Source organism: Musa acuminata, chromosome BXJ2-2, assembly GCF_036884655.1.
Source record: "Musa acuminata AAA Group cultivar baxijiao chromosome BXJ2-2, Cavendish_Baxijiao_AAA, whole genome shotgun sequence".
Lineage (NCBI taxonomy): Eukaryota > Viridiplantae > Streptophyta > Magnoliopsida > Zingiberales > Musaceae > Musa > Musa acuminata.
Genome location: NC_088339.1, coordinates 25,712,049 through 25,737,599, shown reverse-complemented (window position 1 = coordinate 25,737,599; position 25,551 = coordinate 25,712,049). Strand labels below are relative to the sequence as shown.

Sequence of the window (25,551 nt, the reverse complement as noted above, 5' to 3'; positions counted from 1 at the left end):
AAAGAGAGTAAAAGATAAGAAAAGAAGGTGTGTGATTGGAGTTTGAGGTTTAATCCAAGCCAGCAAGTGATACTGGTAGGAGAAAGTAAGACTCAACACATAGTAAAAAGATTGCTTGCTATAGTGAGTGAGGGTTGTCAAACCTCAGCCCCACTGCAGCACAAACAAAAAAGATCAGGTGTGACTGATGCCTGGTGGATCCGAATCTTGCTTGAGAACATTGGCTAGAAGACATGTAAAGGAGAGCACTATAGAAAAAGCTCGTTCACCTCTTTGTGCTACAAGGGAAAAACTGCATATGGTGAAGGGGAAATCTCGAGCAGTTTAATCTGCCACTCTTTTTGTGTTTTCAGGGTCACTGCGCATGGTGGTTCTCTTTATGGACGGAGGACCACAAGGCTTCACTCTTGCCTTGCTGAAGTGACCAAAAGAATCTGGCTTATTTGTCGTTGTAGGTAGAATAGTTTGTTTGAGAAGCAACGAAATCTATGCTTAATATGTTGATAGATTGCAGTTAAGATTAGATGTCGAAGGAGAGAGAGAGAGAGAGAGGTCATATGCAGCTGCTGAAAAAGATTTGTCTGCAGCAATGGTGTAACATGTTGAAAAAGACGACGATATTTGCAGCTGGTGAAGACCCAAATTGGATTGTTGAAGCAGAATATCTGATGTGGTGTAAGAAATATTATGTGTGTTCCATACACATTAAAGTTCTATCGATTGCATATTATCCTTGAAAACCATACTGCCTCAACTTTGAATAAAGAAAGCATTGTCTTTTTGCCCAAATCTTTGAGACCACTTTTCTTGTTAAGCGAAAGAAAAGGTAGTTCACTTCACCAACATGCACCGGTGGTCAGTGCATGTGTCGGAACACATTACTGCTCGGAGAGGTCACCGAGGGGCACTGTGCACATTTCCTCACAACACAGCCATTCGCTTGCCGTATGTGCTCCATCATGAGTTTGGTGGATCCAACCTTGCCTGTTCGTCCTTAGAAATTGAGAAACTAGGAGAGAGAAGCCACTCCAAGAACACTTGTGTGTAACTTTATCCCATCGTGCAAAAGTCTCTTATGAGAGAATTTGGTAAAGGCAGAGAGTGCCCATTTCCTCACTACTAGCTGTATGGGCTCTATCTATCATTAGTTTTGGTGGATCCAACCACGCCCCTTCGTCCTTACCGGTATCACACCAACTCTCTCTAAGAAAAGTCATACACACTAGTGTGGTACCGTTGCCCCTGAAATGCATCATGTAGTGACTGACAACATCACCCTCGTCAGAATACCCTCCCTCTCCTTCGAGTCGGTGTTCAAACGACTGCACGAAACTCTTTTCAACTTTATCCTCTTCGATCATATCGCTTTTGGGGGACTGATGCAGGTCTTTCGCTTGATACACAGTATGTTGTTGTTATGGAGGTTAGGTTGACGGCAGCTCTCATCATCACCGTATTGAACATGACAGAAGAGAGCAGCCCATCGGTCCACCTCCTTCAATTATTGCATGTTTTGACCTAAACGATTTGTTGGCACACGCACGTTCACCGCCAAAATGGATGTCTCTTTCGGTATTGTGATGGTGCATGCCTGGACAATGTGCAAGGTCTCATCCCCATGGACCATAGCCAGGCATGTCAATGCCAGACTTCGACTTCGATTAGCTGTGCAGTTAATGACAGACATTGTTGCTGATTCAAGCACCATTGTTGTTCACGGTCGCTGCTCTTTTTGTGTCGTTATGATCTGTGAAAGCTTGCGTATGTTGCATATTGCAGGCTGTAGCAAATTGATCATATATGCGGGATGGATCAGACTTTCTATGCCTGATGGTTCTATTCTAGTCTAACTCCAAGAAAAATAAAAGCAATGTAAGAAAGTTCATAGTTTGCACATTATGCAACAGATTTATGATAAAAGAGAGTACAGATACAATTACAGTCCATCAAGTAAAACTATGCACTGTTCACCCTCATACAGGGGTGTTATCCATAAAAGATGGCCGGTTTCGGCTTGCAAACACAGTTAACAAAGAACAGGTTGCAATTTTCTTTCTATACATAACACAAGGCTTTTGACTTCACTGTACAGACTGCCACGGAAAATTTTTTTTGCAAAGGCAGCAAGACAGCCACAAGGAGAGTCGACTATGGCCAGAGCCAACCCATGAAAGTCACCTAGTATGCTTAGTGATCAAGGCGTCAGGTTCACTGATATCTCTTGTGGCATGGGAGGGCTTTGTGTCTCCTGATGTGATGGAATGACAAGCCGCTGTAAGGACCTCAGAGCAGTTGTCAGTTGTGCAAACGAGGGCCGCAGGCTTGGATCCCTGGTAAGAGAAACCATTCAAACCAGAGTAAGGAATATATTGTGGCTAAACTAATTAGAACAGGAGACTTGAATCCTTTTGTAAGAGAAATTAAACCACTGGACCGGAGTATTAGGAGTAGTTAAGCTAAATGAGACAGTTAGAACTCTGCATTGCATTACAAGGCACCATAGATGCATCATAGAATAGGATCAATCTACCCTACTCTGAAAAATATAGTTCAGGGCTACAGGTGGTAATCTAAAGGAACGCCTTAAATTTGACGTGACGAACCATTCAAATATTCCTCAAGGAAGTCGGTTGTTGCATATAAAAATAGAAGGTTCAAATAGGAATTTCAGGTTTGGAGCTTACGTTTGCCAGCATTCCCAAATGATCCTTGCAACCAAGGGATCAACTTCTTTCGGGACGTCAAGCCGTCGGTCCTGGAATCCAACAGCTCCAACCACTTGCATTGGGTTCATTCCGCTCCATGGCATCCGCAGCGTCGCAAGTTCCCACAGGATTACTCCAAAACTATAGACATCACATCTGCAAAATTCCACATCGATTACATGAAAGAGGTGGATGGTTGGAAAATGAATGCAAGAACCATTCTGTACCATATATCTGCTACACCAAAACTAAGATAGAATTAGATTTAGTACCAAAATACCTTGGCCTATCATTACATCCATAAAAGAGCTAAATGCATCAGTTGGATGAGGTGAGTCAGTTCACACCGGCGGTGAAAGGAATTGGAAGCCTTAAACAATAAGCGATTTGGACAACTCATAGTAAGACTACTTCAATAGACCTTTTGCTGGTTAAAAAGAACTCGTTCATCCGCCAAATAGATGGAATTTAGATTTATTGCTGACTCCATCTTTATTCACATATGTAATGAAGTTTGTTAAGAACTAAAGTTTTCAACTTCCAGATACATTAGGCACACACTACTTGTCATTTCATTTATGCTGGAAAACTTCGATATGAGAAAAAAAGGAGAATATTCTATTTGCAGCCGATGGTTCAGAACTACCACCAGAAAGAATGGTGCCCCCAAAACTCATAAGCTAAAACAACATAGAGATAGATCTTGTAATCACCAATAGTCCACTATGTCAATGCCAAGTAAACATATACTCCAACAGACGGCAGGCACCCTCACCACCTATTTAAAGTTAAAAAACTTCATATGCCAAGCGACTAGATGAGCTGTCAAGATTTTACATCGTCATCCCCTACCCTGACATTTGAAATATGTTATACAAGAATAAGCTGCAGATACAAAAAAAATTTATTTGCCATTCATGCAAGGGTAAACAGGTCTGATCTTATTTATTGGTCCACACTATAGATGTCACCTCAGTCAACATAGGAATGAAAATAAAGAGTTCAAGATCATAATTCTACTTACCTGGATTCAAATGGTCTTTTATTGGGAATATATACAAAATCTAACAAGATGGATTACAAATTTGCTTGATCCCACCACTTATCATCAGAAACACATATATTGCATTGTCGTTGATTTGAGCTACCTTTTTATATAGGCTTCATACAACCTCCTTGGTAGAGCTTGCATCTAGACCGAAGATAATACGAAACAAACCAAGTGTCTAAATTTGCATAATCCTACTGCTCAAAATTAAGAACAGAATCATATGGCTAAATTTTAAACTATGCAGCTGTATTTTATCTGTATGTGGATTTGCAATGAACTGGAAATTCAGAAACAATTGATGACTGAGTCATGGCGCAAGATCTAGGAAAGCAACATAAATTACAGAATGCTTCCTGAAGAATCTGTGATAAAATTATCCACTAAAGTTGTGAAATATCTTGTATCTATTGATGGCATTAATCAGGAAACTCACTTTTCATTGGCTTTTTCATTGCGCAACACCTCCGGTGCCATCCACTCAGGCTATCAGATCAAAGAAAAAAAGAGTTAATAAGAAAACAGAGAATAATAGCGACAGTTAATTAATTGTTTTGTCATGATTAAGAGGCATCTGCAATTGCCTCCCTTAACTACTTGCCTCTCTCATGAGATCCACCTGCTGTGAGTCACAGGTATGTCTCATCTAATTCACAGAGAGATATGTGGTATGCAGTATATTTATGACAATTTGCTTATGCACATTCATGTTACACCATTCTATTAACAATAAATATTATTAGAAATATTCATTTCAACATTAGCTTCAAAAGTCATAAGCAACAAAAGTAATAATTCTTACCGTCCCAGCTGTGGATTTTGATGATAGAAATGTACTATGCTTCAAGCGTGACAAGCCAAAATCACAAACCTGAAAGTGCGGGATTGAAAAAACTGTAATTTGATGGCATAATGGTCAACTAATTTCTACAAGAATTAAATTTCACGTGAGAAAGGCACTCATCTAGGCATGGTATTTAAAACTCCATTGTAATTTAAAGGAGCTTATTTGTCCATGTTATTTAGAATTCCATCTCCAGTTTAACTAATATCTAGCAGTACGGTATACTGCTAAAAGAGAAAAAAAATGTAATAAGCAATATCACGAAATTAAAGAAGGAGCTGGAACGGACGATACCATCAGAGTTTGTGTCAACCAAGTTGATCATGAATATTTTGTTGACAAAGAAATTGTACAGCACTATGCCTTATCATTGTTAACTTTTGAATAAATTTTTTAGTGGGACATTTCAGCTATTTAACTAATGAAAAATAAGGCAACATAGATCAGTGGAAAAGAAACAAACGGGATAAGGTTTAACACCATTACATACCTTTACAGTCCAATTCTTGTCGACCAATAAGTTTGGTGATTTAAGATCCCGATGCACGATGGTAGGCACACTGGTGTGCAAGCAATTCATTCCCTTGGCCTATGAAACAAATTTATTATAAAAAACTACATAATATAAGCAATCAAGAAGCTTGAGATGCAACTATTCAGCAGTCATACCACATCAAGGGCCATTTTTATCCTGCGTTTCTCGTCAATTTGACAATGAGGACGATGAAGAATTCTGTACAAGCTTCCTCTGAAATTTCCGTTCCAAACAAGTATAAAAATTGTTTGAACAAAAAAAAACATTAACTTGAAAAATATGAAAGAATAAATCTAAAGTAAGGCTAATAAATTAGCATTTAAGAGAAAAACGAGTTACTTACAAGCAAGCATTTGTTTTTTCAGAAACAAATATTCTTATAAACCAATTAGAAGAATGATGGTTGTGCCTAGAAAATACAACATAAAAGGCCAAGCATAAAGCAAATCTATGGACAGTATAAGTTTTCAAAAAATTCCTCATCTAGAAAATTGCTTCCTCCTATCTCTCTTGCTTACTGATCACTAAGCAAGGCAGCGATGTGCCTCCATAACTATAACAAGACATTTTTAACATTGTTTTCTTTGATGCAAAGAATAAGAACATCCCAAGTGATCAAAAAGGCAAATTTCAGTAGTACAAGTTGCACATGACAATGTTTAAGAAAAGAGCTAAGAAGTACACAATTCTGAGTTTCAGAGAACTTTGACCGTGTTGTACAGACATAAAGTGTTTTTATGGTCTGCTAACACTCACTTATGGGCAATGTTGACTTGTACCGAATGGCACAGACCCCATATATATCAAGACACCATAACTAAGGTAGAGGTAGCAAAGTTGCTCTCAAGCCAATCCTACTAGAACACAACCCATTTGAGATGACCCATGGGAATGTCTGTAGGTTCCAAGTTATGAAATTTTGAGCTCTTGGCAGGTCAAGTCAGGTTCAAATCAAGCATATTTTTCCTTCATACTAGGGTTCAATTCTATATAATTTATTTCCAAAAAACAACTCACAACTGGCCTTAGTCAGCCATCCTAACCGCAACCAACTAGAAAATCATAAGCTTGCAAGGTCCGTTTGAGTTCAGGTATGACTGCTTTGGTTGTGGGCACACAGTGTGCCAACAAAATTTAAAACCATGCTGTGCCAAAATGAAATCACTGAACAAAATTATTTGTTTTTCTGCACCATGGCACCACACACCCCTAGCTGATAAGACTTCAATCAATGGGACCATTAGCAAATGAACAAAAGCCACATGATAAAAAGCAGCATAGCCATGGAGTCCTAAATAATAAGTGAAAATATTCGGTTTCCAATGAATATCCACCACACTGAGACTAACATCAATAAATATGTGATAACATAGGTATGAACAAAAAACAATATCAAAGGCCAAATCGCACTAGTGCAAGGACATGGCAAACTTAGCAAAACCAATTGAAATGACAAGCATCTTACCAAAGTTGAAGACTAAGTATAACATAAGTAGCAACTAAATAATCCATTTGCAGGAGTAGAAACACAATACACTTACCACGTCTTGTAAAATGCTTTCAGTCGACATATGTAGACAATGTATATGCACAGGAAAAGAAACATGTATAGTTCTGCTATGTATAGCAGTTGATATGCATAGGATGAGGCCCATCCGATTAAAAAGGTAATCCCTCTACTATTCAGTATCGTCACCCTTCCTTCTCTATGTAGTGTATGAACATGTATCTAACTGATGTCAGATATTATCTAACATGAAGCACATTTGTATTTTTAAGGTATATACACATAAACAGACAAAGATTGTTACAACAGACGGAGTGTGACATCGACTTAGCATTTTCCATTAAGAAAAAAAATGAAAGATTTAAGACTAATTAAATATCAATAGTGAAATTCCTTGCTCAATAAAACAATTTAGCATATAAAGACAAACATTTTAACTCAGGCCAAACTCCTGTCCTATGCATATAAAGAAAGGACCTGTATATCACCTTGGAAGAAACTCTGAAACAATAGATAGGTTAGGGGGACGAGTTACAGCACCCATGAAAAGAACAACATTTGGATGACGCAACCTCCGCATTATTTGTACCTAGATGACAAATAATTAAATTAGTAGAAGCATCTATTGTTATTTCAGGTTCAAAGTTCAGCAAGCAAGCATGCATGAAAAACAATGAGGTATTGAAATATTCACATACTTCACTTCGGAATTCATCCAGAGCATCCCCATAAAAGTCCTGGTCTAGGAACTTCTTCACAGCTACTTCCTGTATTAGAAAACAACCACATGAATGTTAATATGAATATAAGAATCTCAATGATCTAAGTTACGTGTTTGTTTTTATTCATATGCTTGGAGTGTGTACATCTAGATATAACATAAAACCGGCAAAGGATGCATGTCTATAAGCATGACTTAAGCCATTGTGTTCATGTCCCTATAAAAAATCTACACTAGCTCTTTGTCAATGACAGCATGCTATATGGTATCAGTCTCTTTGAAACTTCTCTGTCCCTATCTATCTCTTAAAGGCTTAAACTTACCAACTTATCTGTGAGCAAGAAACCCACTCAGGATGCTTGCTCTTCAAAGGAAATGGGAACCGACCATTGCTAGATGAGTCCTTCCTGCTTGAAATGTAATTGCATTTATGAAAAAAAGTTGCTACCAGAGTCCATTGGTGAGAAGGTGACAGTGAACCAAACTCATCAAGGTCCCAAATGACAAGAAGTTGGTGTCCCCATTTTTTATCAGAGCTATATATTCACCAAATTACATGGTAAAAGAGCATGGGCTGGTACTTTTAAGTCCACCAAAGATTGAAATTATTTGTGTCGTTTGAGATAGGAAACATTTATATTAAAAAGTCTCATTTTGTCCTTCATGACTAGACCCCTTTTCCCTTCCTAGAAGCAATATGAGTATAACAAGATTTCATGTACAACCAGCCTAGTATTACCAGGGCCCAGATTACTTCAGAACCATATAAATGATGTTCATCGACCATATTCGACATGAAATTTTGTCACCTAAACCATACACAGTAACAAGGACTATATTGCACAAGCCAAAGAATAATCACAGAATCGACGGAAACATCATAAATGAAAAACTCCTAAAAGCACAAATCTACAGCATGTCTAAGCGGTTATATTCTGCCCATTTATCAGTCAATGAAAGATGCTCAGATAAGGTGACCAAGTATATGTATATTATGAAGACACCAATGTATGTCAACTATGATGTTTCCCTGCAATTCTTATGGATCAAGTTGCTTTCTCCACATTTATTTAAGTCTATGTTCAATTGCATCAAAATAATGTGTATATTACAATCACTATATAAAGTTCCAGGTTAGCCACCATAACGAATCATTGGAATAAAGCCAATACTCACGAGGAGTATCTTAGAACTAGGAATTGCTCTTCTCAGAAAACTAGTCTAAACAAACTTAGTAAGAAGAGGTCAAGTTAGAATAACAAACTTGATGACAAATCATAAACCAAAGTTAAACAAACTGATCAAACAAGATGAATTTTCTCATTTCCCAGACGAAACAAAATATAATTGGACCTTAGAATGCCCCCAAGTTTTTACCCACTTTGGGCATTGGCTATTTGTGGAAATTAGAATATCAATATGCCATAGGAAGCAACTCACCGTGCCATTCCAATCTGCACGATACACTTCTCCGTATGATCCTACTCAAGAGGAAAAAAACTGAAGTCACAAGTTGTCAATTTATTCAATATGAATTAAGTAAAGAAGTGCCATAAATATGTGAAAACATATCATGAAGAGTAAGAGTCAGATAACAATGAAACAAGTGAAGAAAGAAACGCAAGATAGATTATATCATAATTTCCATGGAAGGGACAAATCTGACAGAAAAAGATCATGAAATATTCAAAATATAGATTGCTAGCCCACCTGCGGAAGATAGAAGTTTACCATTGAAAAAAAAAATAAGAATCTGATTTGAGAACAGGTTAAGTTAAATCTTAAGCAAGTACCTAATCCAATCCTCTCTCCAATTATTATATCTTCCCATGGGATTTCCCACTCCGCCACGTCATCTAGCATTGGGTCGAGCTGACTTGGCCTGGCTTGGGAAGAACTCAAAGATTCTTGATCAACTGAGCTTACACTTGTTCCCAGAAATCTATCATGAGAGCACTTTTTCGGATCATGTTTCTCGTTAATATTTTTCATGTGTCCACTCAGTTCATGTGGTTGGCTCATTTTTGAAACTACTCCACGTGTACGGTCATCCATTAAATACTTTTCTCCAGATGATAGAACTGAGACAAGTGATTTATCTGCTGGCAGATCAAAATGGCGACTATCCAATTCATGATTCCGGTTTTTTTCGGGAGCATTACCTGATTCAACACATTCTGAGAAAGAATAGCCGATGCTTAGAGAAGTGCCACTGGTTTGATTGGCAGAACTTATTACCCCAACAGAGTTTGAACTGATGGAAGAGCCAGCAACATTAGTTGAACCACCGGAATATACTTTTGCAGCTGGCCCAGGCATTTTAGAAGATGATGCATTCAGTACATGATTCCTCCGCGGAACTGACAATTCCACAATATTATTCTGTTTTGTGTTACGAGTTTCATTGCATGCAGATTGTCCTTTCCAAATCAATGGAACTTGGGATCTTCCAGGACCTAAAGCAACTTTTTCACTTGGCCTCTGGTATCCACCATTTGTACTATCAGTAGCTTTGGAATGTGGAGAACTTTCTCCAACTCCAGTTACCCTGAAAGGGTTCAGTTCAGCAAAGAGATTTGTTGAATCTACAGCAGTTTGTGGATTCAATGCCATATTGACCTTTCTTTTCCCGGTATTATCACCATCCACAGCGGCACCAACAATCCCTTTCTGCTTTGAGCAGGTTGCACTGGTCAAAGATGTAAACTGATCAGGTTGGTCTTGCATACACAAACTCATATTTACCCCAGAAAGAGCTCCACTAGTTGTAGAGGATTCACCATTACAATCACTTTGAACTGAAGGTATCACAATTGATTTTTCATATCTTAATCTTTTATCTAAGGCCGTACTTTCATCTAAGAATGGAACTTCATTACCACCTTTATGTTCACCACCTAATAATTCATCCTTGAAATGATCTTCCTCTGGTTTGCTGGTTGAAGGGCTCATATTCTTGCTTACTTTAGGATTGGAAGAAGTGTCTTTTAAACTTAGTACATCTGCAGGGATTAAGGTGCCCGGAGCAGCCATAAGATCAACCAAGAATTCTCTAAAACAGAACAATAGATATTAGCATTATAATTAGAACTGCAACAAAATATCAAATTAATGATTGATACAGAAATGACAGTAGCAAAATGTTAAAGACTACAAGTAGCAGTCATGTTCCAATTGTTCATTTCAAAATTACAACATAAATTTATGATACTCAATAAAAAAACACCAATTTAGTCTTAGATCCCTAATATATCAGGGCATGAATTGACGAGGGGAAAAGAAGATCCTCATGTTGCAATATGGTAGCTGTTGTCTAAAACATCACAAACTCAGCTGATTACGAATTTCTGAAATGGAAGCCAGCAAAAAAGAGGATACTTTCCATGTGATCAAGGACAACAAAAATCTCATCATTAGAGAAGTTCTCCAATGTAACAAAATGGAAACCAAATAATACTATCATGATGCATTTTTCAGCTTGCAGATTATGTTTGAAATGAAACCAAGAAAAGGACTTCTGGGGTTTAAAAAATATTTAAAATAATTGGCCCAAACAGAACTCAAGTTAACATTGCAGCCCCTTCTTCATTTGGTCTATCTGACTATTTATCACCTCTGATTATAAGGATAAGAAAATGTTATGTCTACAAAGGCACAGTTCACTCTCATAGGATGAGGTTATAATTTATAAATGTTAACAAGAATGCTAGCAGTATTAACATGGTTATGCAGTGTACATGAAGCAGCCATGAACACTAAAAAGAAGATTCCCAAATAGAGAAATGTTTTGCCAGGACCCAGACATAAAACCAAATCAAAATATAGGTCAGAAATAAGTTTCCAGGCTAAAATACAAACGGGATGCATATACCTCAGAGCTTTGTTCTTCAAATAAATACCCATCTAGTTCTCAAAGTATGAGAAATATAGTTATAGGCAATATAGGCCTCAACCTTGTCAATAAGGAAATGTTACTTAATAAAAGGAATATCAATGAAGTGCTCAAGAGTGGTAGAATAGCATAAGTACAAACCTTTCAGCCAACTTTATTATGTTGACAGCATCATCATCCACTCCAGTGTAGTGACTTCCTTTAACCAGCCTGCAAGGAATGCCAACATTATCCGCAAGAACCTGCATTATCATGTCAAGGCGACCATGTAGGATTGAGAACCAAAAAATCAATGTTACTAAAATATGTAAAAGCGAAAAGGGAACTCTATTTTCATGTTGTCCCTTACTAATAAATCTCGTGTATGTTGAGATAATCATGGACATACAGATCCATCGAGCACAATAGAAACAAAAAAGAGTCCACTTATTGACAAGTTCATCACATGATGATTGTTTTTTTGTCCACATAATAGTTTTACAGGAACAGTTATTTAACAACAAAATATAGTTTGTTCTTTACCTAGAAAGTTGAAAGCATGACATTTTTCCTTTTTTTTTGTTACATGATGCATCTATACTGCATGACATACAACTTTAGGATCCCAACAAAAATCTACAGGTACTCATTAAGGAATCTTCAGATAAACTTTTTACTGAGCTAAATTTCAGCTCCATGCAATAATGATATGGCATATGCAATGCTCATACCATTCAAATTTCAGTAGATATTTAAATGATGCATACTAAATGACCTTAATAGGGTTATAGAAAAATAATGCCAGCAACTTGTTAGGCATACAAATTACAGGGCAATATGTAGCAGTCCACTCTTTTCTCTTACCTTAATCCATAATAATGAAAATGCACCCAGTTACAATATAAAATAGTTACATACATGTATGGCTAATCTGATACCACTCTTCAAAGACCACCAATGAAAAGGTGATTTGCATATAATCGCACATTAATTCCTGAAGCTGCTACAAAGTAAATCATGGCAATGTATCCCAAAAGAACAGAAAAACTAACCTTGAACAGTAGAGCACGGTGCCGAGATAACCCTATTCTTATGCAACCAATTGGTAACAAACTTGTCTGTTGTGTGGCTCGTAACTCAGTACTTTTCTCCATCCACTTTGTTAGCATGTCGTTTGCATCCCTTACAGGACCACCCATGTGTTCCATAACCAGCTCAGAGATTCTTTGCACCAGCAGCCCAATTTCGGCAGTAGGGCAGCCTAACAAAATGCACTGTGCAACTTGTTCCAACTCTACTAGTGCAGGGTCAATCGCACGGTTGACTACAATAACTTCAAAACCTAGATCCCCAATCCTTGTTTGGAGTTCATGTAGTGATGGCATTCTTCCATGATTCGCAGAATTTCCCAAGGGCCCAAAAATGTCATAGAATCCATCCACAACTTTCTCACCATAGTCAAGTACATTATAGTCCTGGATGCAGCACGTGTTAGAACAGTGTCTTGAAACCAAACCAACAGAGAAGAAGAAATTAAAGGAATCCTATAAGCTAGGGAGTCCCCCTCGCCCTTGCCATAAGAGAAATAGCCACCGTAAATTACATAGATTTTGACATCAGGAATTGTCATGCATGTAAGCAATACAGAGCGTGATATTTACTATAAATAGAATTATAAACCTTAATTTCATTAAGAAAACCTAGAGTTAATTTTATTCCTTATCTAATCAACTCCCACTATTTTAACTATTAAAACCCCAAATCCAACCCTAAACTAAGATCAAACCGAGACCAACACAGCTCACCCAATATCGCCGTGACAGAGACTCTGCCGTCCCCTCCTCCCTCCCTTGCTCGATGCGGTCCCTCCCCAGGCTCAACAGCTTCGCCGCACGGATCTGATCGCCATCTAGATCGCCCCTGAACTCCGAATTGGAAGCGCTGATCGCGAGAGCGAGCTGCATCTGGAACTCCTCCTCCGACGATAAGTAGTCCTGCCGATCATCTGCAGCGGCGGCCGACCGCGGTGGCTCGGACGGGGAGGGCGGCGTCAGCGACGCCGCGGCCCGGTGGTCAGAGGCGCATGAGGGGGAGACGGTGGAGGTGGACGGCGACGACGACGACGACGCTGCGGCGGCGGCCGGGGCGGGAATCTCGTTGGATCGGTGAGGGTGCCGCTTGATCTTAAATATGTGCTTCATCGGGCGTGCCGAGGTTTAGGCGGATAACCACTTTCTTCGCGACGACGGCAGGACGGGGGAAGAAGTATTCGCTCCGATGTTATAGACCGAACCGAGTGTCCGCGTTAACTCAAACGGCCCATACTTGGTGTAAATTACACAAGTTACCACTAGCCATCACGTGATTTACACGTGCATAATCACGCGTGCGAGCTACGCGGGAGGGCAAAACGTCCCATACGATCGCATTCGGTTTGTCCCTCATCATCCATCCAACCGCAGGCAGTGGCACCATTTCATCGCGTAACTCAGCCCGCGCTCGACGAGTCGGTCACACGACTCAGCTGTATGCACTCGAACGGCAGAATATTTGCGGGTTCCATTGGCTACTGCTGATAGTACAGGAAGCTATGGGATCGTCGGTGGAGACTGTTCTCACGAGTGGATTTTGAGGGGCGACGTGGCATTAATAATTAATTGGGTTCAGAATACTAGTATTTAGAACGACGCCCCAGAAACTGTCCGGGTGATGTCCGCATCCTAAGAAATTTGAGGGATGACTCAGCCAGTCCAAGAAACCTTTTATATGACGGTTGATCGGTCCGAGTTTTGGTAGGAATACGCGGTTTTTAGGAGACCGCGTGGCTGGATAAGAACACATGACGCGAAGGAGCCGCTGGTTGGAATAAGCAAGTGGTGAATAGTTATGGTCCATTTCACGAAGATATATATGAATATGACTAGTATTATTAATTACTAAAAAGAAAAATTATCATCAAGATCATACGTACCAAGTTATCCCCGGACCGGTAGAAGCCTCATGACCTTATCGTCGCCTTTCACTAAAGAAAACCATGTGCTGGCCAGTTCAAGAAACATGTGCCAATTTCTTGGAGGGTTACCCTTCACAAAAGGGTCGAGCTTTTAAGGGCCCATCAATCCAATTTTAAGATCTTGTCGACTTAGGAATTTAGCTGACTCGACCAACTCATTGCTCGAGGGAATTGGGATTTGTATGTATTCATTTGGCGCATACTTGGTTCATTCGGACCAACATCACGATTGTATTATGCCGACAGATGAAACATTATCGCTAGAGATACTTGTGTTGTCTTAAATTTGATCCAGAGGTATGTAACAACTTTGAATACGAGAAATATAACTAATCGATGATTACTTGAGTCCACCTAAGACTCCATCATACTTGCATCATCCAGAAACGACAGTAAAAACAAATGCAAGTTGCAGGATCCAAGGGGAAGTTTCGGCATGCTTTACAAAAGGCATGCCTTATCATCGCTGATCCAACCATCACATGAAATCTTAATAAAATCGAGGAAATTAGGAGGATACAACATAAAGTTACTCAGGAAAATATTGCTAATGAAAGCATATCAAAGTTGGTGCAGTTTTTTTGTTTTTTTTTGTTTTTGGGAAAAGCCAAATCCTGGAGCTATTCCATGTTGTTCCAGTAGAATTGTGAAACTTGCATTTGAGCTTGGGCAGGAAAAAAGGATGTTAACTGAATAGGGGCAGAGGGATTTTGCTCTAAGATTGCTGCAATGCTTGCAAGCATTTTGCCCTAAAACCTACCACGGCCTCTAAAACCACCACGCCCGCCTCCTCTTGGAGGCCCGCCTCTACCGCCCCTAGGACCACCTCTTCCACGGAAGCCTCCGCCGCGCCCTCCTCCACGACCCCCTCCTCTGCCGCCACCTCGTCCACCTCTAGTTGCTTCTTGTCCCCTGCAACAGGAAATCCAACACAAACAAACCTTTTAGAACAAAAAATATATTTGAAAATTATTTCAACCTAGGATGAAGACCTAAGAGTTGTTGATTTAAGACCCACAAACTTCTTCAGACATAGCAAGCAGCAGAAATCAATATTTGCCCTTTCGTATCTATCTATCAATAAAGTTGCACCTCAAGTTTCAGTCAACAGAAAAGACGGGAGAAAAGGTGGCATCCATGTCTAAATCTTCACTGGGAATCATAAGATAATAATAATACGTGTGTGGTAAACGTACGGGATTGTGAAAAACATTGGTGTTAAGCCTAAATAGCCAAGCCAGTTTAGGACAGAGTTAGTGCAAGCAATACCAATGGAGTTATTGTTTGCATAATACCACTTAGTTTCAAACAAAGCTTCCAGCAATTCCCGAGGACATGATACTAGTATGCATATGGAAAAAACAAAGCAAAAGCCGATAAGAACACCATCCATATTCAGAATAGGAAAATCATGCTACTGATGAGCTATAGTCACAACAAAAAATCAAATTCCCCCTAAATGAGATGGTGACTGTCACCGACGATGTCAAATTGCATAAGCTACCCCAATGGAGCTGGCTTGTTTTGGATCTTCATGCCAAATCCAAAAGCAAACTAGTCAAAACAATCTTCCAACATGAATTTTATGAATTCTAATAAAAAACCAAACAGATCTGGCACAAAGGAGTTTGTCAGCATATATTTCGCAAAGGAAATAACATTCTTTGAGTTCTCACTTTGTCCTTTCACCAAACTACTTGCACCTCTCTTTTCTCAAAGAGGGAACTCGTTCTACAACCCTGAGTGAACATCACATCAACAAAGCATCCGCATTGTATCTAAATATGTCAAGATAAGTTGAAGAACATTGTCCTACAACTCATTTCAAGCAACTGACTCGATTTTTTTTCGTGAAAGAGAAGATAAGTAAAGACAACAGCAAGATCAAAGAATATCAAACAAATGCACCAAACTACCCCAATGTCAAAAGAATGCCAATCACATAACTAGGAAAATAAAGGGCATATGAACATGCTACAATAGACCCATAATAAAGCAACACGCATCACCATGCTGAGAAGATACGAAGACGGTCAGTAAATAATCAACGAAAAAGTTGGAATTTGTTATACTTAGGCCTGGGGAGAAATCGTGTCAATGGCAATAGCTTTGCGGGGTCGATGTAGAACTTGTCACCGGGTGAATACGAAGTTGCAATTATCCCTTCCAGCATCTTGATCGAGAAATGCTGAAGGAGGGTACAAAAGACATGATAAAGCCACGATCAAACTGAAAATGCGTGGAGTACTCAGAAGAGAAATGAGTTACCGCTTCATTTATGGGCCCAAAGATCTCATCCACCTTTCCGATCTGAGTTTTGTTCTGCAAATATATTGGGGCATTGAAGTAAGGTATCTTCTCGTTGGTGAGCTTCGTGACGGCGTCTCCTTCACAAGCGTGGAGGAAACTAGAAATCTCTACACAAAAATACACGTCGATCGTCACAGCATTTCGGAATAATCAAGTCTATTCCACAAGAAAACTGAGGATTAAGAGGTTGATATATGCACCTACGACTTCCGCGGGAGGGCCTTCGTCATAGCCACCCCCACGGCCTCTGCCGCCGCCGCGCCCGCCGAACCGCCCACCTCTGCCACCGCCACGACCCCCATCGCGGCCCCTGAAACCCCCATCACGGCCTCTGAAACCCCCTCCACCACCCCTCGGAGGCCGCATGCTCGTCGCCGATGTCCGCCGCCTACAAACTGGGTGGAGATCTCCTCTCTTCCGCCGTCGGGATTTAGGTGTATCGAGTTCGGGCGCTAGGTTTAAAGCGCTTAGGGTTTAAGAAATACCTTTGAGAGACCAAACTGGCCTCTCTCATTCTTAACACTAGCCATGTGTCATAAGGGTGTTTCCGTCATTTGAGCGATAAAGGCCTTTTTTGGGTTCGAGGACTAGTCGTGGAGTGGATTCCAGCTGGTCAGGTTCGATAGGTTCGAACCGTTCATGGGTCAGAAAACTTCGACCCATACATCAGTCCCAAATTAATCCGCAATTACAACAGAATTTAGACTTCCATGCAAATGCTTAATTTAATACTGGTAAAAGAATCTCAATTTTAATATTTACTAGTGCAATATTTATATCATGTCATCACGGATCCACATCTATAATAAAGTTAACATTTTGCAACCATTTGGATTAATCAACTGATGCCAGAAACTGGAAATATTTGCAAGGATCAATTGCGATATCAGCAATTGCAGGTACAATCGTTGTATACACGCATTATAATTGTTATTTGTTTTTGCAAGTAAGATAAAGTGACAACCTTATTAATAGTGTAAGAGAAGTGCAACCTATGTGAGAGAACGAGAATATGTGGAGTGTTAAAGGGCACAGAGGAAACATGTTCAATTTTGAAGTGCAACCTATCATATTTCAGATTATAGATCACAAGAGTAGTTTGTTGAATAAGTAGGGCATGATCACATGTATGTATGCAAGCTTCACATAACTCGTCAGGAAAAAAGAAATAACAGGAGAGAATCTGAGTATGGAATAATTGCTTAAGCTGCATGTTGTTGTTTTGAGACAACCTTCTGTGTCATATAACAATGAACAAGGAAGAGTATACAGGAAAGGAATTGCGACAATGGCAAATCATAATCCACCAGACAAATAAATAAACTAAAATAAACAACAATGAGATACTAAACTGTTTCTACATAATCCCCTTGTTAAACAACTACTTTAACATATGCGACAAGTTTGAACCAGAACAAGAAATGCTAGCGTCAACCTGTTTTGCTCATTTAATGTGCCATGGGGCACCCAATTTTGCGGAGTACTAAAAGCTGAATCTTGCGGTCTTTCTGACTTATTGCGGTGTTACACATAGATTACATGAACTGCAAAAACTGTTTCCAGTTCCCTGGTTGCACTGTGCAAAATGTCATCAGCTTCCTAATGATCAACCAAAACAATACAAGTTATTTACCATAGTATGCACTGGAGAGTATTTTCTTCCCGTAAGGATGACTACGGAGTGCCACCTCATGGGGCCTAATGGCCTCACTCAAAGTGGCTCGAAGTAGCCCCTGCTCAAGAAGAAAATCGGTACCACATCAGAAATAGAAAAGGAGAAGGCTGTAATGAAATAAAGTTTTAACTTTTTCAACCTTGCATGCTCTAAGAGCTGATTGGATAACATAATTCCCAAAAGCATCCTGCAAGATATGGTGGAAATAAGGATCACTGATCAATTCCCAAACTATGTTGACACGTCTGTCATTCCCTGCGTGTTTCAAGCACTTCTCCACCACATTGCTACTATATTTTTGTACGGACAAGGTTCCATAATGAAACTCCAATTGATCGAGTATTCCAGCAGTTGCCCATGGGATCTCTTGAATGAGAATATATTGCACTACATAATTGCTACAAAAATTAAAAAGGAAGAAAGCATTAATAGGTATATACATCCGAGGCAAATATTCTCTAAAATGTATCTAACTTGGAAGGCTCAACAATTAGAGGTAATTTCAAGATTTATGACCAAAAGAAATGTTGGACTAATATATGAAAATACCATAGGCATGAATATGAAAAGCATTATCTTAGCAAATCGCAGACATTTTTTTTAAATGTGTAAAAGATGGACAAAACAATATAATATCATCTAGTATAGAAAGCATTGTAAAACAAATTAAGGAAATTAAGGAGTATACCCGTAAGGGTCCTGAGAAAGATCACAAGCTTCATGTGTCATATTGGATATTAGTCGGAACTTCTGCTCTGTATTCAGATCAGAGATGCATTTCTGAAGCACACAACAACCATGGCGATCCCTTGCTAACTCAATGCCGTTAGCAACTACAGCTTCAAAAAGTAACTACACGGAAAAATTATTAACACCCATAGTAATTGGTAGTAGAAAAGAACCATAAAAATCTTAAAACTAGTTGAATGAAGACTATTGTAGCTTACTAGTATTACAAACATCAAAATGATCAGCTTCCACATATAGACATATTAAATTGATCACTTGAACAAAAGAGAGTCAAGGTTGATTGGATAATTTTGAAGCAACTAAGAACATAAAAAACAAGGCAGTGGATTAGATCTCCAGTTAGTCAATAAACAAATAATGATACTTGCCAACCAACAAATACCATGAACATCACAGTATTCACACAAATTCCTTGAACTGCAGGAAAATGATTTTGCCAAACAATGGGCTGCGGGCATATGCTGGAAGTTCAACTGTGCCAAAACATGTGGATCAACATGTAAGCATGTCACTGACATGGTACATACTGACAACAATAAAACCCTTAGTTCAAAAGATAGTTCCGATGATTGTCTAATGGTCTTCTAGATGTTTTGCTTATATTTTTCTACATCTTCAGAAACCTACATTCTTGAAATACTAGATCATCAGATCTAGTATGAGAAAGTTCAAGATTTGGAAAGTGATATATATTCTTAATAACTATCCATATTGCAGTTGGAGGAGACGCATAGCAACTGAGTTAATTCAGTGTTTTTTGCCTTGCTACCAATATGACATACTTGTCTGTCTAGATAATACATGGATTAGTTGCAAATTAACTGTCATCATGCTTTGGGCTAACCAAACAAACATTACTTTCAAACAAGAGCTGGATCTATAATTAACAAGTTGAGAAATAGTCTAGAGCAAGGTTTGTCGTGTCATGGTATATCGCCCGATAAGAGCGATACGCTCTGATTCGACAGGGGACCGATATGCGAACCACCCTGAAACAAAAACGAAGGGGCGGTTTAATTGTTGGAGTGGCATGATATGTTACTGTGCTGGATTAGAGAAGAAATGGCACAGAAGCAGCAAGCGTCATCCATTCCACACGATGTTGTGCACATATTAGTCATGTACCATTAATGTGCTAGGTGTTATATGCTACATATCAGTATAGTGTTTGAATCCAACTAATGCACTTTGTTGACATAATAAAGCTGGAATACATGAGCTTGCATTAGCAGTGGCTGCAGCTGGAAGACAAAAATCATTGCAGAATTGAGATCAATGGAAATTAGCCTAAACGATGTCATAACACTTCCAGCAAAGTTTTGAGGTCTGTGTAGATCTTGGACAATGGCAAAAGGCCAAGCTTTTTGGACAATTCCTTGGATGAATATCAAAGCAGCTTACAAACTGAATGAAAGAGTAATGCTCTAAGCCTTCATGAAAGATGTCTTATAAATTTCTGTTAACTATCTTTTTCACCGAACATCACACAGAAATAGAGCATATAATAAAGGTATGAATTTAGACTTCAAAGTAACAATTTCCGATTATCAACTGATCAAACTTTGGGTCAGGTCAATCCTACAATTCATAGATGGAAGAGAAATATTTTCCCAGACAGTCAGGGCCTGCTATCTTAGAAGAGGCAGGGCTAACATCTTTGGGGCTCATACTACCTCCATCCTTCTCCATTCACCACAGATCACCATATTAGACAACAAGAATAGGCTTGATTTAAGAAGCTGTATTCCCAAGGGACAAATAATAACAAAAATTGCAGAACTAATTATTCACATCTCATTGAACATGCTTTAAATCTAAGGTATGCCCAATGCATGAGGCTAGTTAATGTAATTAGCATTACCTTCTTAGATAAAGAGACTATTTGTGTGTCTCTAATCTTTGTAATCCAAGTCGTAAAGCAATGACCTTACCATTGTACCAAGCCACATGCTTTGGTTTTAAGGCATTGTAAAATATTCCAAACTAACAGACAATGGTAAACAAGATGGATATTATAATAATATCTTTCTAATTTGAAGTTCATCATCCACAAAAAAATATCATATTAAAAGTCATGTATAGCGTCAGAAGTGCCAACCAAGGAATCTAAAAGATGAAAATGGGAAACATCCATGCTCCCATATGTAATTAACAAGCATATGCAACTAGACACTTACTCATGGTACATTTCACATGTCTTGGCATGATAGAGGTGACAAATGTTGTCAGTCTCTTGCCATTAAGATGGAAGTGCGACTAACAATACACTATTGGCATGACTAATACTATATATAAATATTCATAATCCACCAAGGATAAGCACACGGTTGACATCCAAATTATCTATGACTTCATTTGTCATAATCGCCTAAAAGCAACAATCATATCAGACATTTAATATTATAGTAGAGTTTCATTTTCTTGTGATATTTGTATTTCGTAGTCTATGACTCTATAGTCATAAATTTTCTATCATATGAAAATTTTACTTTCAACAATTAGACTGGTGATGCACCAGACTCACTTACCAAAGGTTGAGGATTCAAAATCTTATCCGATATATTTTTTGAATACGTTAGCTAGATTAGTTGGCAAAAACTTTGACAATTTATTGCATGATCCTAGGCTTAAATCCCACCTTCACCACTTACCTTTCACCAAAAAAAAAAAAGGAAAAAACTTTACTTTCCTAAATTTTTAGTTCATCTATTCAAGAAGGGGTTGTTTCACTAAAATGGATGGATTAAATAAATTATTTTGGAGTATCCTATCCTTCTTCTATGTTATATTCCCTTTAGATATAGGACTATTCCTGTTAGGTTTTGTTTCAACTACTTATTTTTCAGATTCACAGTGAACGTCAAACAGAACGAATCCTGAACTGACCTCATTTGCATTATAAAATCACAAAAAAAGAACAATTATTACGTTGTATAGATATCAAAAGATCTATGTAGCATAATATGGGGAATGTAGAAGGAACATCATTGTATTGTATACCTTTTCAAGACATGTAACTATGACTCTTTTAACATTTCTAATATAAAAAATAATATCAATTCCTTTGCAATTTAAAAATAGAACTGTACAGAAACAAAAGAGAAGACAAAAAAGAAAATTAACTAAATAAAAGTTTCTTGCCTCTTTGTGTTCATCAGGAAGGTGTTGCAGGCAGCGCTGTGCAACGTGACTACCATTGTTGTTCTTTATCAGTGACACAATGTATGGTCTTAGAGTGGAGACAATCAAGGAATACTGCTCTGGAGTTTTGATAGTTTCAATTATCTTTTGTATGACACGAGTCCTGCAGTAGGTAGTAGAAAACAACAGGGTCACAGAAAAAGGAACTATAGATATAGGATAAAGTTTAACAGCATCAAATTACAAATAAGAAACATACCCATGCTGATTGCACGATATCTGAAAGAGTTCGCTATCTCTATCAGAAATTTTACGAAGTATCTTTGTAATTTGCTCCTCATTACAAACTTTGATCAGCTTTTGGATAAGATAGTTCCCAAAAATATCAGTCATCAGCTCAACAACATGATCAATGATCTCAACAAAGATCTTATAAATATCTTCATAATTTCCTTCCTCAAATATCTTTTGCAAGAAGCGGCAACCATTTTGATCCTTAGCTAATATATGTATTTGTCCAATTACATTGTCAAGTGAACAATATTTTAGATATGGTGAATTCAGATCATATTTGTCATCAGCAATATTGGAAAACGAACCACGGCTTCTCTGAACACCCAAGTAGGGGATTTCATCACACCGAACAAGACCACTGTTAACATAATTAAAAGATACCTCCCTCCTAGAGTTGCCACCATGTTCTGGAAATTGATTATTTCCCATAGAACCAGATTTAAGAGTTTGTCGAGAATTCACTCCATGAGACATTGTCAACTTTTTTCTGGGAAATGTTTGTTTACTGAATCTGTTTGAAACATTATATCCACCATAATCTGTGCCAGGAAAATATAAACCACAAGAAGATGGTAACTTCTGTGCTTGAGGAATTAGACAGCTCTGCAGTTGGCTAGAAAATTCATTAAGGTGGTTTCTACTGACATCACCGCTCAGCAAAGAGGGATCCAACTGATTATATCTCCTGTTACCCACAATTTCATCCTCATAATATGATTGTGATGCATTCCCCGACGGCGGCTCAGTTTCTGAGTTTCTCCTTCTTTGCATATGCACTTCTAGATGATGATTATTAGGCTGTTGTAGGTAATGAGGGTGGCTTCTATAGTTTCTCTCATTCTCCATTCCGTGCCACGCTATATTGGAGTTTCTTAGATGCTGATTAGGTGTATAAGCATGGGATGGTGCATCCATGTAATACTGATGCTGGAATGATGAAGCCGGAAATTTAATCCCCTCAGCCAGAACACCAGGAAGGACATAAGTCTGCATATCTGCCTTTACAGGCATAACAGCAGAGTGGCCTTGGAAGCTTGGCCATTGTTCTCTACGACCATCCAATACACTCGGTACTTGGCTCCTTGAATCATGAAAATTGGGCTTCAGGGATCTTACATCATGATGTCCGTCTACTATCCTACATTGTTTATTAGGCACATTCTTAATGATGAAAGCAGAGTAACCTTGCGATTCTGGATTGGGCAGACAGTCCCCATTTAGCATGCCAGGTGACGGAACCCTTTCTGTGGAATCCAGTCCAGAAAAACACTTGTTCAGGTATGCTGTTTGATTGCCATCCGATGATAAAGCATGACTAACTGAACTTTGATTGTGCTCCAAAAATGTATTACTTGAATTAGATGCAATCCTATCCTGAAAACTCATAACCTGGAATGCTGAAGTCAGCGACTGATCATCTGGCAAGCTTGATGCATCCTGATCGACATTCACAGTCAATGTTCCATGGTAGTCATGAGAATCGTCCTTCTGATCCGATGGTGCCTTAGACATGGTGAAGTTGTCGTCCGAAGAGATGATATCATAATCTTTCCAAGCCTGAAGAGTACTGAATGGGTCACGTAAGTAACTTGAAGCAGAAGACCTCCTAACTTCAAATAAGGAGATCGGTTCAAAGCCTTGAATAGATTCTCTGGTGCAAGTATATCCTGTAGTAGCATCTGGTGTCTCTTCAAGAATCTTGTCAAACTCATGACAATCTTCATTGGTTGCTCCTGCTTCCATATTGGAACCGAAAGGAGTTTGATTTCTCCAATGCGTACAAAGTAGAGTCTGCACTCGTGCAGTTGCAGAACAGGAAATAACTCCTCTCACTAATGCAGAACCAGAACTCCTGCTACACTGGAACAAAGATGTGTCCAGATAAAGAAATCCTAACTACAAAGTAAAGCAGAGCACATCTTACATTGATAGAGAAAACATTCATCATCCATCTGTCAGAACCATGGTCAAGTATTATTAAACAATTCAGAAGAATATTCCAATGCAAACAAATGCTAGAACAGCAACAGATGATAACCAGTCGATTGCAAAATCTAACCAAATCCCTAAATCTCTGTTTCACAAATTTCTAGATGTTGGAAAAAAAAACATATGCATAAATCTACTTCTCAACACAATAATGCTGCAGAACGTTAGTTTAGAAAGGTTCACATATGAAGAAAGAGGTGTGAATAAGAACGCTGCAACATTTAGTCCAACTCATATACAATCCCGCAGCAAAACAATAATCTAAAACAAAATTGAGTTTGAACTCGGTAACCCCCATCACATCCGATCAAATGCACGAGGATCGCAGCGACCCCTAAAACCCTGATCACCCGCTAGGATAAAGAAAAGAAAAGATAAATCCAAACTTTCGACGACGAAACCAAGAACACAGATGAAAAAGAAAAGATCCGACTCAGATCAGAACAAAAGAACACAGCGAACAGCGGCAAGAAACGCTCAGATAAGCAGATAGCACATCGATCAGGGCATAAGAAAGGGGGCGACGAGAGAATAAGGCGAAGCGTTACCAAGCCATCGCCTCGGAGGGAATTCCAAGAGAGAACGAGAACGAGAGACGGGTTTGAGTGCTTAATAGGGACGGGAAGAGACGGGATTGGGGAGAAGAAGCGGCGTGGCGGAGGACGAGAGGTGATAAAGGTGGGGTTTTTGTTCGATGGAGCAGCGAAGTAATCTCCTCTTCCCCTTCGCCTACTCCTTTCCAAATCCTATCGACTGCTACGTGGGCAGGGCAGTGACCGAGTAAGAGAAAGAGCAAGGCAGAGCACATAGTATGCATGTGCATGCATGCTTGCATGGGTTTCTTGGGTTTTGGTTTGTGTTTGTGGAGGCATCCTATATTCTCTTTTTATTTCATCAGAAATAATATATATATGTATATAATTAAGCATATGATTAGAATATATATAATTAATTAATTAATCAATCTGAAATAATGGAATATAATAATCCAATCTTAAAGCCTTCTAACAATATCGTTCCAACCTGGCAGCTGGGTGAGGTTAGATGCTTGCCGGTGTGTGTCCCTCAACATGCTGCTCTATGTGAACAAGATGGGTGCATTAATGGGTAGTCAAAGGACAGTGAGAAGCAAGCCATGCATCCTACGT

At 38.9% G+C, this 25,551-nt stretch overlaps 3 protein-coding genes across 3 annotated transcripts; all 3 read right to left on the bottom strand.

The window, feature by feature from the left end:
* Positions 1-1,873: 1,873 nt before the first annotated feature.
* LOC135605591 (serine/threonine-protein kinase EDR1-like) lies at positions 1,874-13,641 on the bottom strand. Its single transcript, XM_065095862.1, has 13 exons — positions 13,037-13,641; positions 12,284-12,706; positions 11,394-11,494; positions 9,154-10,412; positions 8,801-8,841; positions 7,338-7,406; positions 7,128-7,228; positions 5,267-5,345; positions 5,088-5,186; positions 4,556-4,624; positions 4,190-4,239; positions 2,685-2,861; positions 1,874-2,330 (listed from the first exon to the last, which is right to left on the bottom strand). The coding sequence occupies exons 1-13, from the start codon at positions 13,430-13,432 to the stop codon at positions 2,195-2,197; spliced, it is 3,000 nt and encodes a 999-aa protein (XP_064951934.1). The 5' UTR covers positions 13,433-13,641; the 3' UTR covers positions 1,874-2,194.
* A 1,070-nt stretch (positions 13,642-14,711) lies between these two features.
* Positions 14,712-16,973, bottom strand: LOC135605590 (putative H/ACA ribonucleoprotein complex subunit 1-like protein 1). The gene is made up of 4 exons (XM_065095861.1): positions 16,755-16,973; positions 16,513-16,661; positions 16,317-16,432; positions 14,712-15,156 (listed from the first exon to the last, which is right to left on the bottom strand). Exons 1-4 carry the CDS (start codon positions 16,918-16,920, stop codon positions 14,994-14,996), a joined length of 594 nt encoding a protein of 197 aa, XP_064951933.1. The 5' UTR covers positions 16,921-16,973; the 3' UTR covers positions 14,712-14,993.
* Positions 16,974-17,769: 796 nt separating this feature from the next.
* LOC103976370 (uncharacterized) lies at positions 17,770-25,170 on the bottom strand. Its single transcript, XM_018820840.2, has 6 exons — positions 24,952-25,170; positions 22,380-24,366; positions 22,121-22,283; positions 18,918-19,081; positions 18,369-18,627; positions 17,770-18,287 (listed from the first exon to the last, which is right to left on the bottom strand). Exons 2-6 carry the CDS (start codon positions 24,155-24,157, stop codon positions 18,180-18,182), a joined length of 2,472 nt encoding a protein of 823 aa, XP_018676385.2. The 5' UTR covers positions 24,158-24,366; positions 24,952-25,170; the 3' UTR covers positions 17,770-18,179.
* Between the last annotated feature and the right edge of the window lie 381 nt (positions 25,171-25,551).

Coding starts and splice junctions, on each gene's coding strand:
- LOC103976370 (XM_018820840.2), bottom strand. CDS start 24,157: ATGGAAGCAGGAGCAACCAATGAAGATTGTCATGAGTTTGACAAGATT. Junction 22,284..22,379: donor ATATCGTGCAATCAGCATGG/GTATGTTTCTTA, acceptor TACCTACTGCAG/GACTCGTGTCATACAAAAGA. Junction 18,288..18,368: donor CAGCTCTTAGAGCATGCAAG/GTTGAAAAAGTT, acceptor CTTCTTGAGCAG/GGGCTACTTCGAGCCACTTT.
- LOC135605590 (XM_065095861.1), bottom strand. CDS start 16,920: ATGCGGCCTCCGAGGGGTGGTGGAGGGGGTTTCAGAGGCCGTGATGGG. Junction 16,662..16,754: donor CCCTCCCGCGGAAGTCGTAG/GTGCATATATCA, acceptor ATTTTTGTGTAG/AGATTTCTAGTTTCCTCCAC. Junction 15,157..16,316: donor CGATTTCTCCCCAGGCCTAA/GTATAACAAATT, acceptor TTCCTGTTGCAG/GGGACAAGAAGCAACTAGAG.
- LOC135605591 (XM_065095862.1), bottom strand. CDS start 13,432: ATGAAGCACATATTTAAGATCAAGCGGCACCCTCACCGATCCAACGAG. Junction 12,707..13,036: donor CTCTGTCACGGCGATATTGG/GTGAGCTGTGTT, acceptor TGCTGCATCCAG/GACTATAATGTACTTGACTA. Junction 7,229..7,337: donor TGGATGAATTCCGAAGTGAA/GTATGTGAATAT, acceptor TTTGTCATCTAG/GTACAAATAATGCGGAGGTT.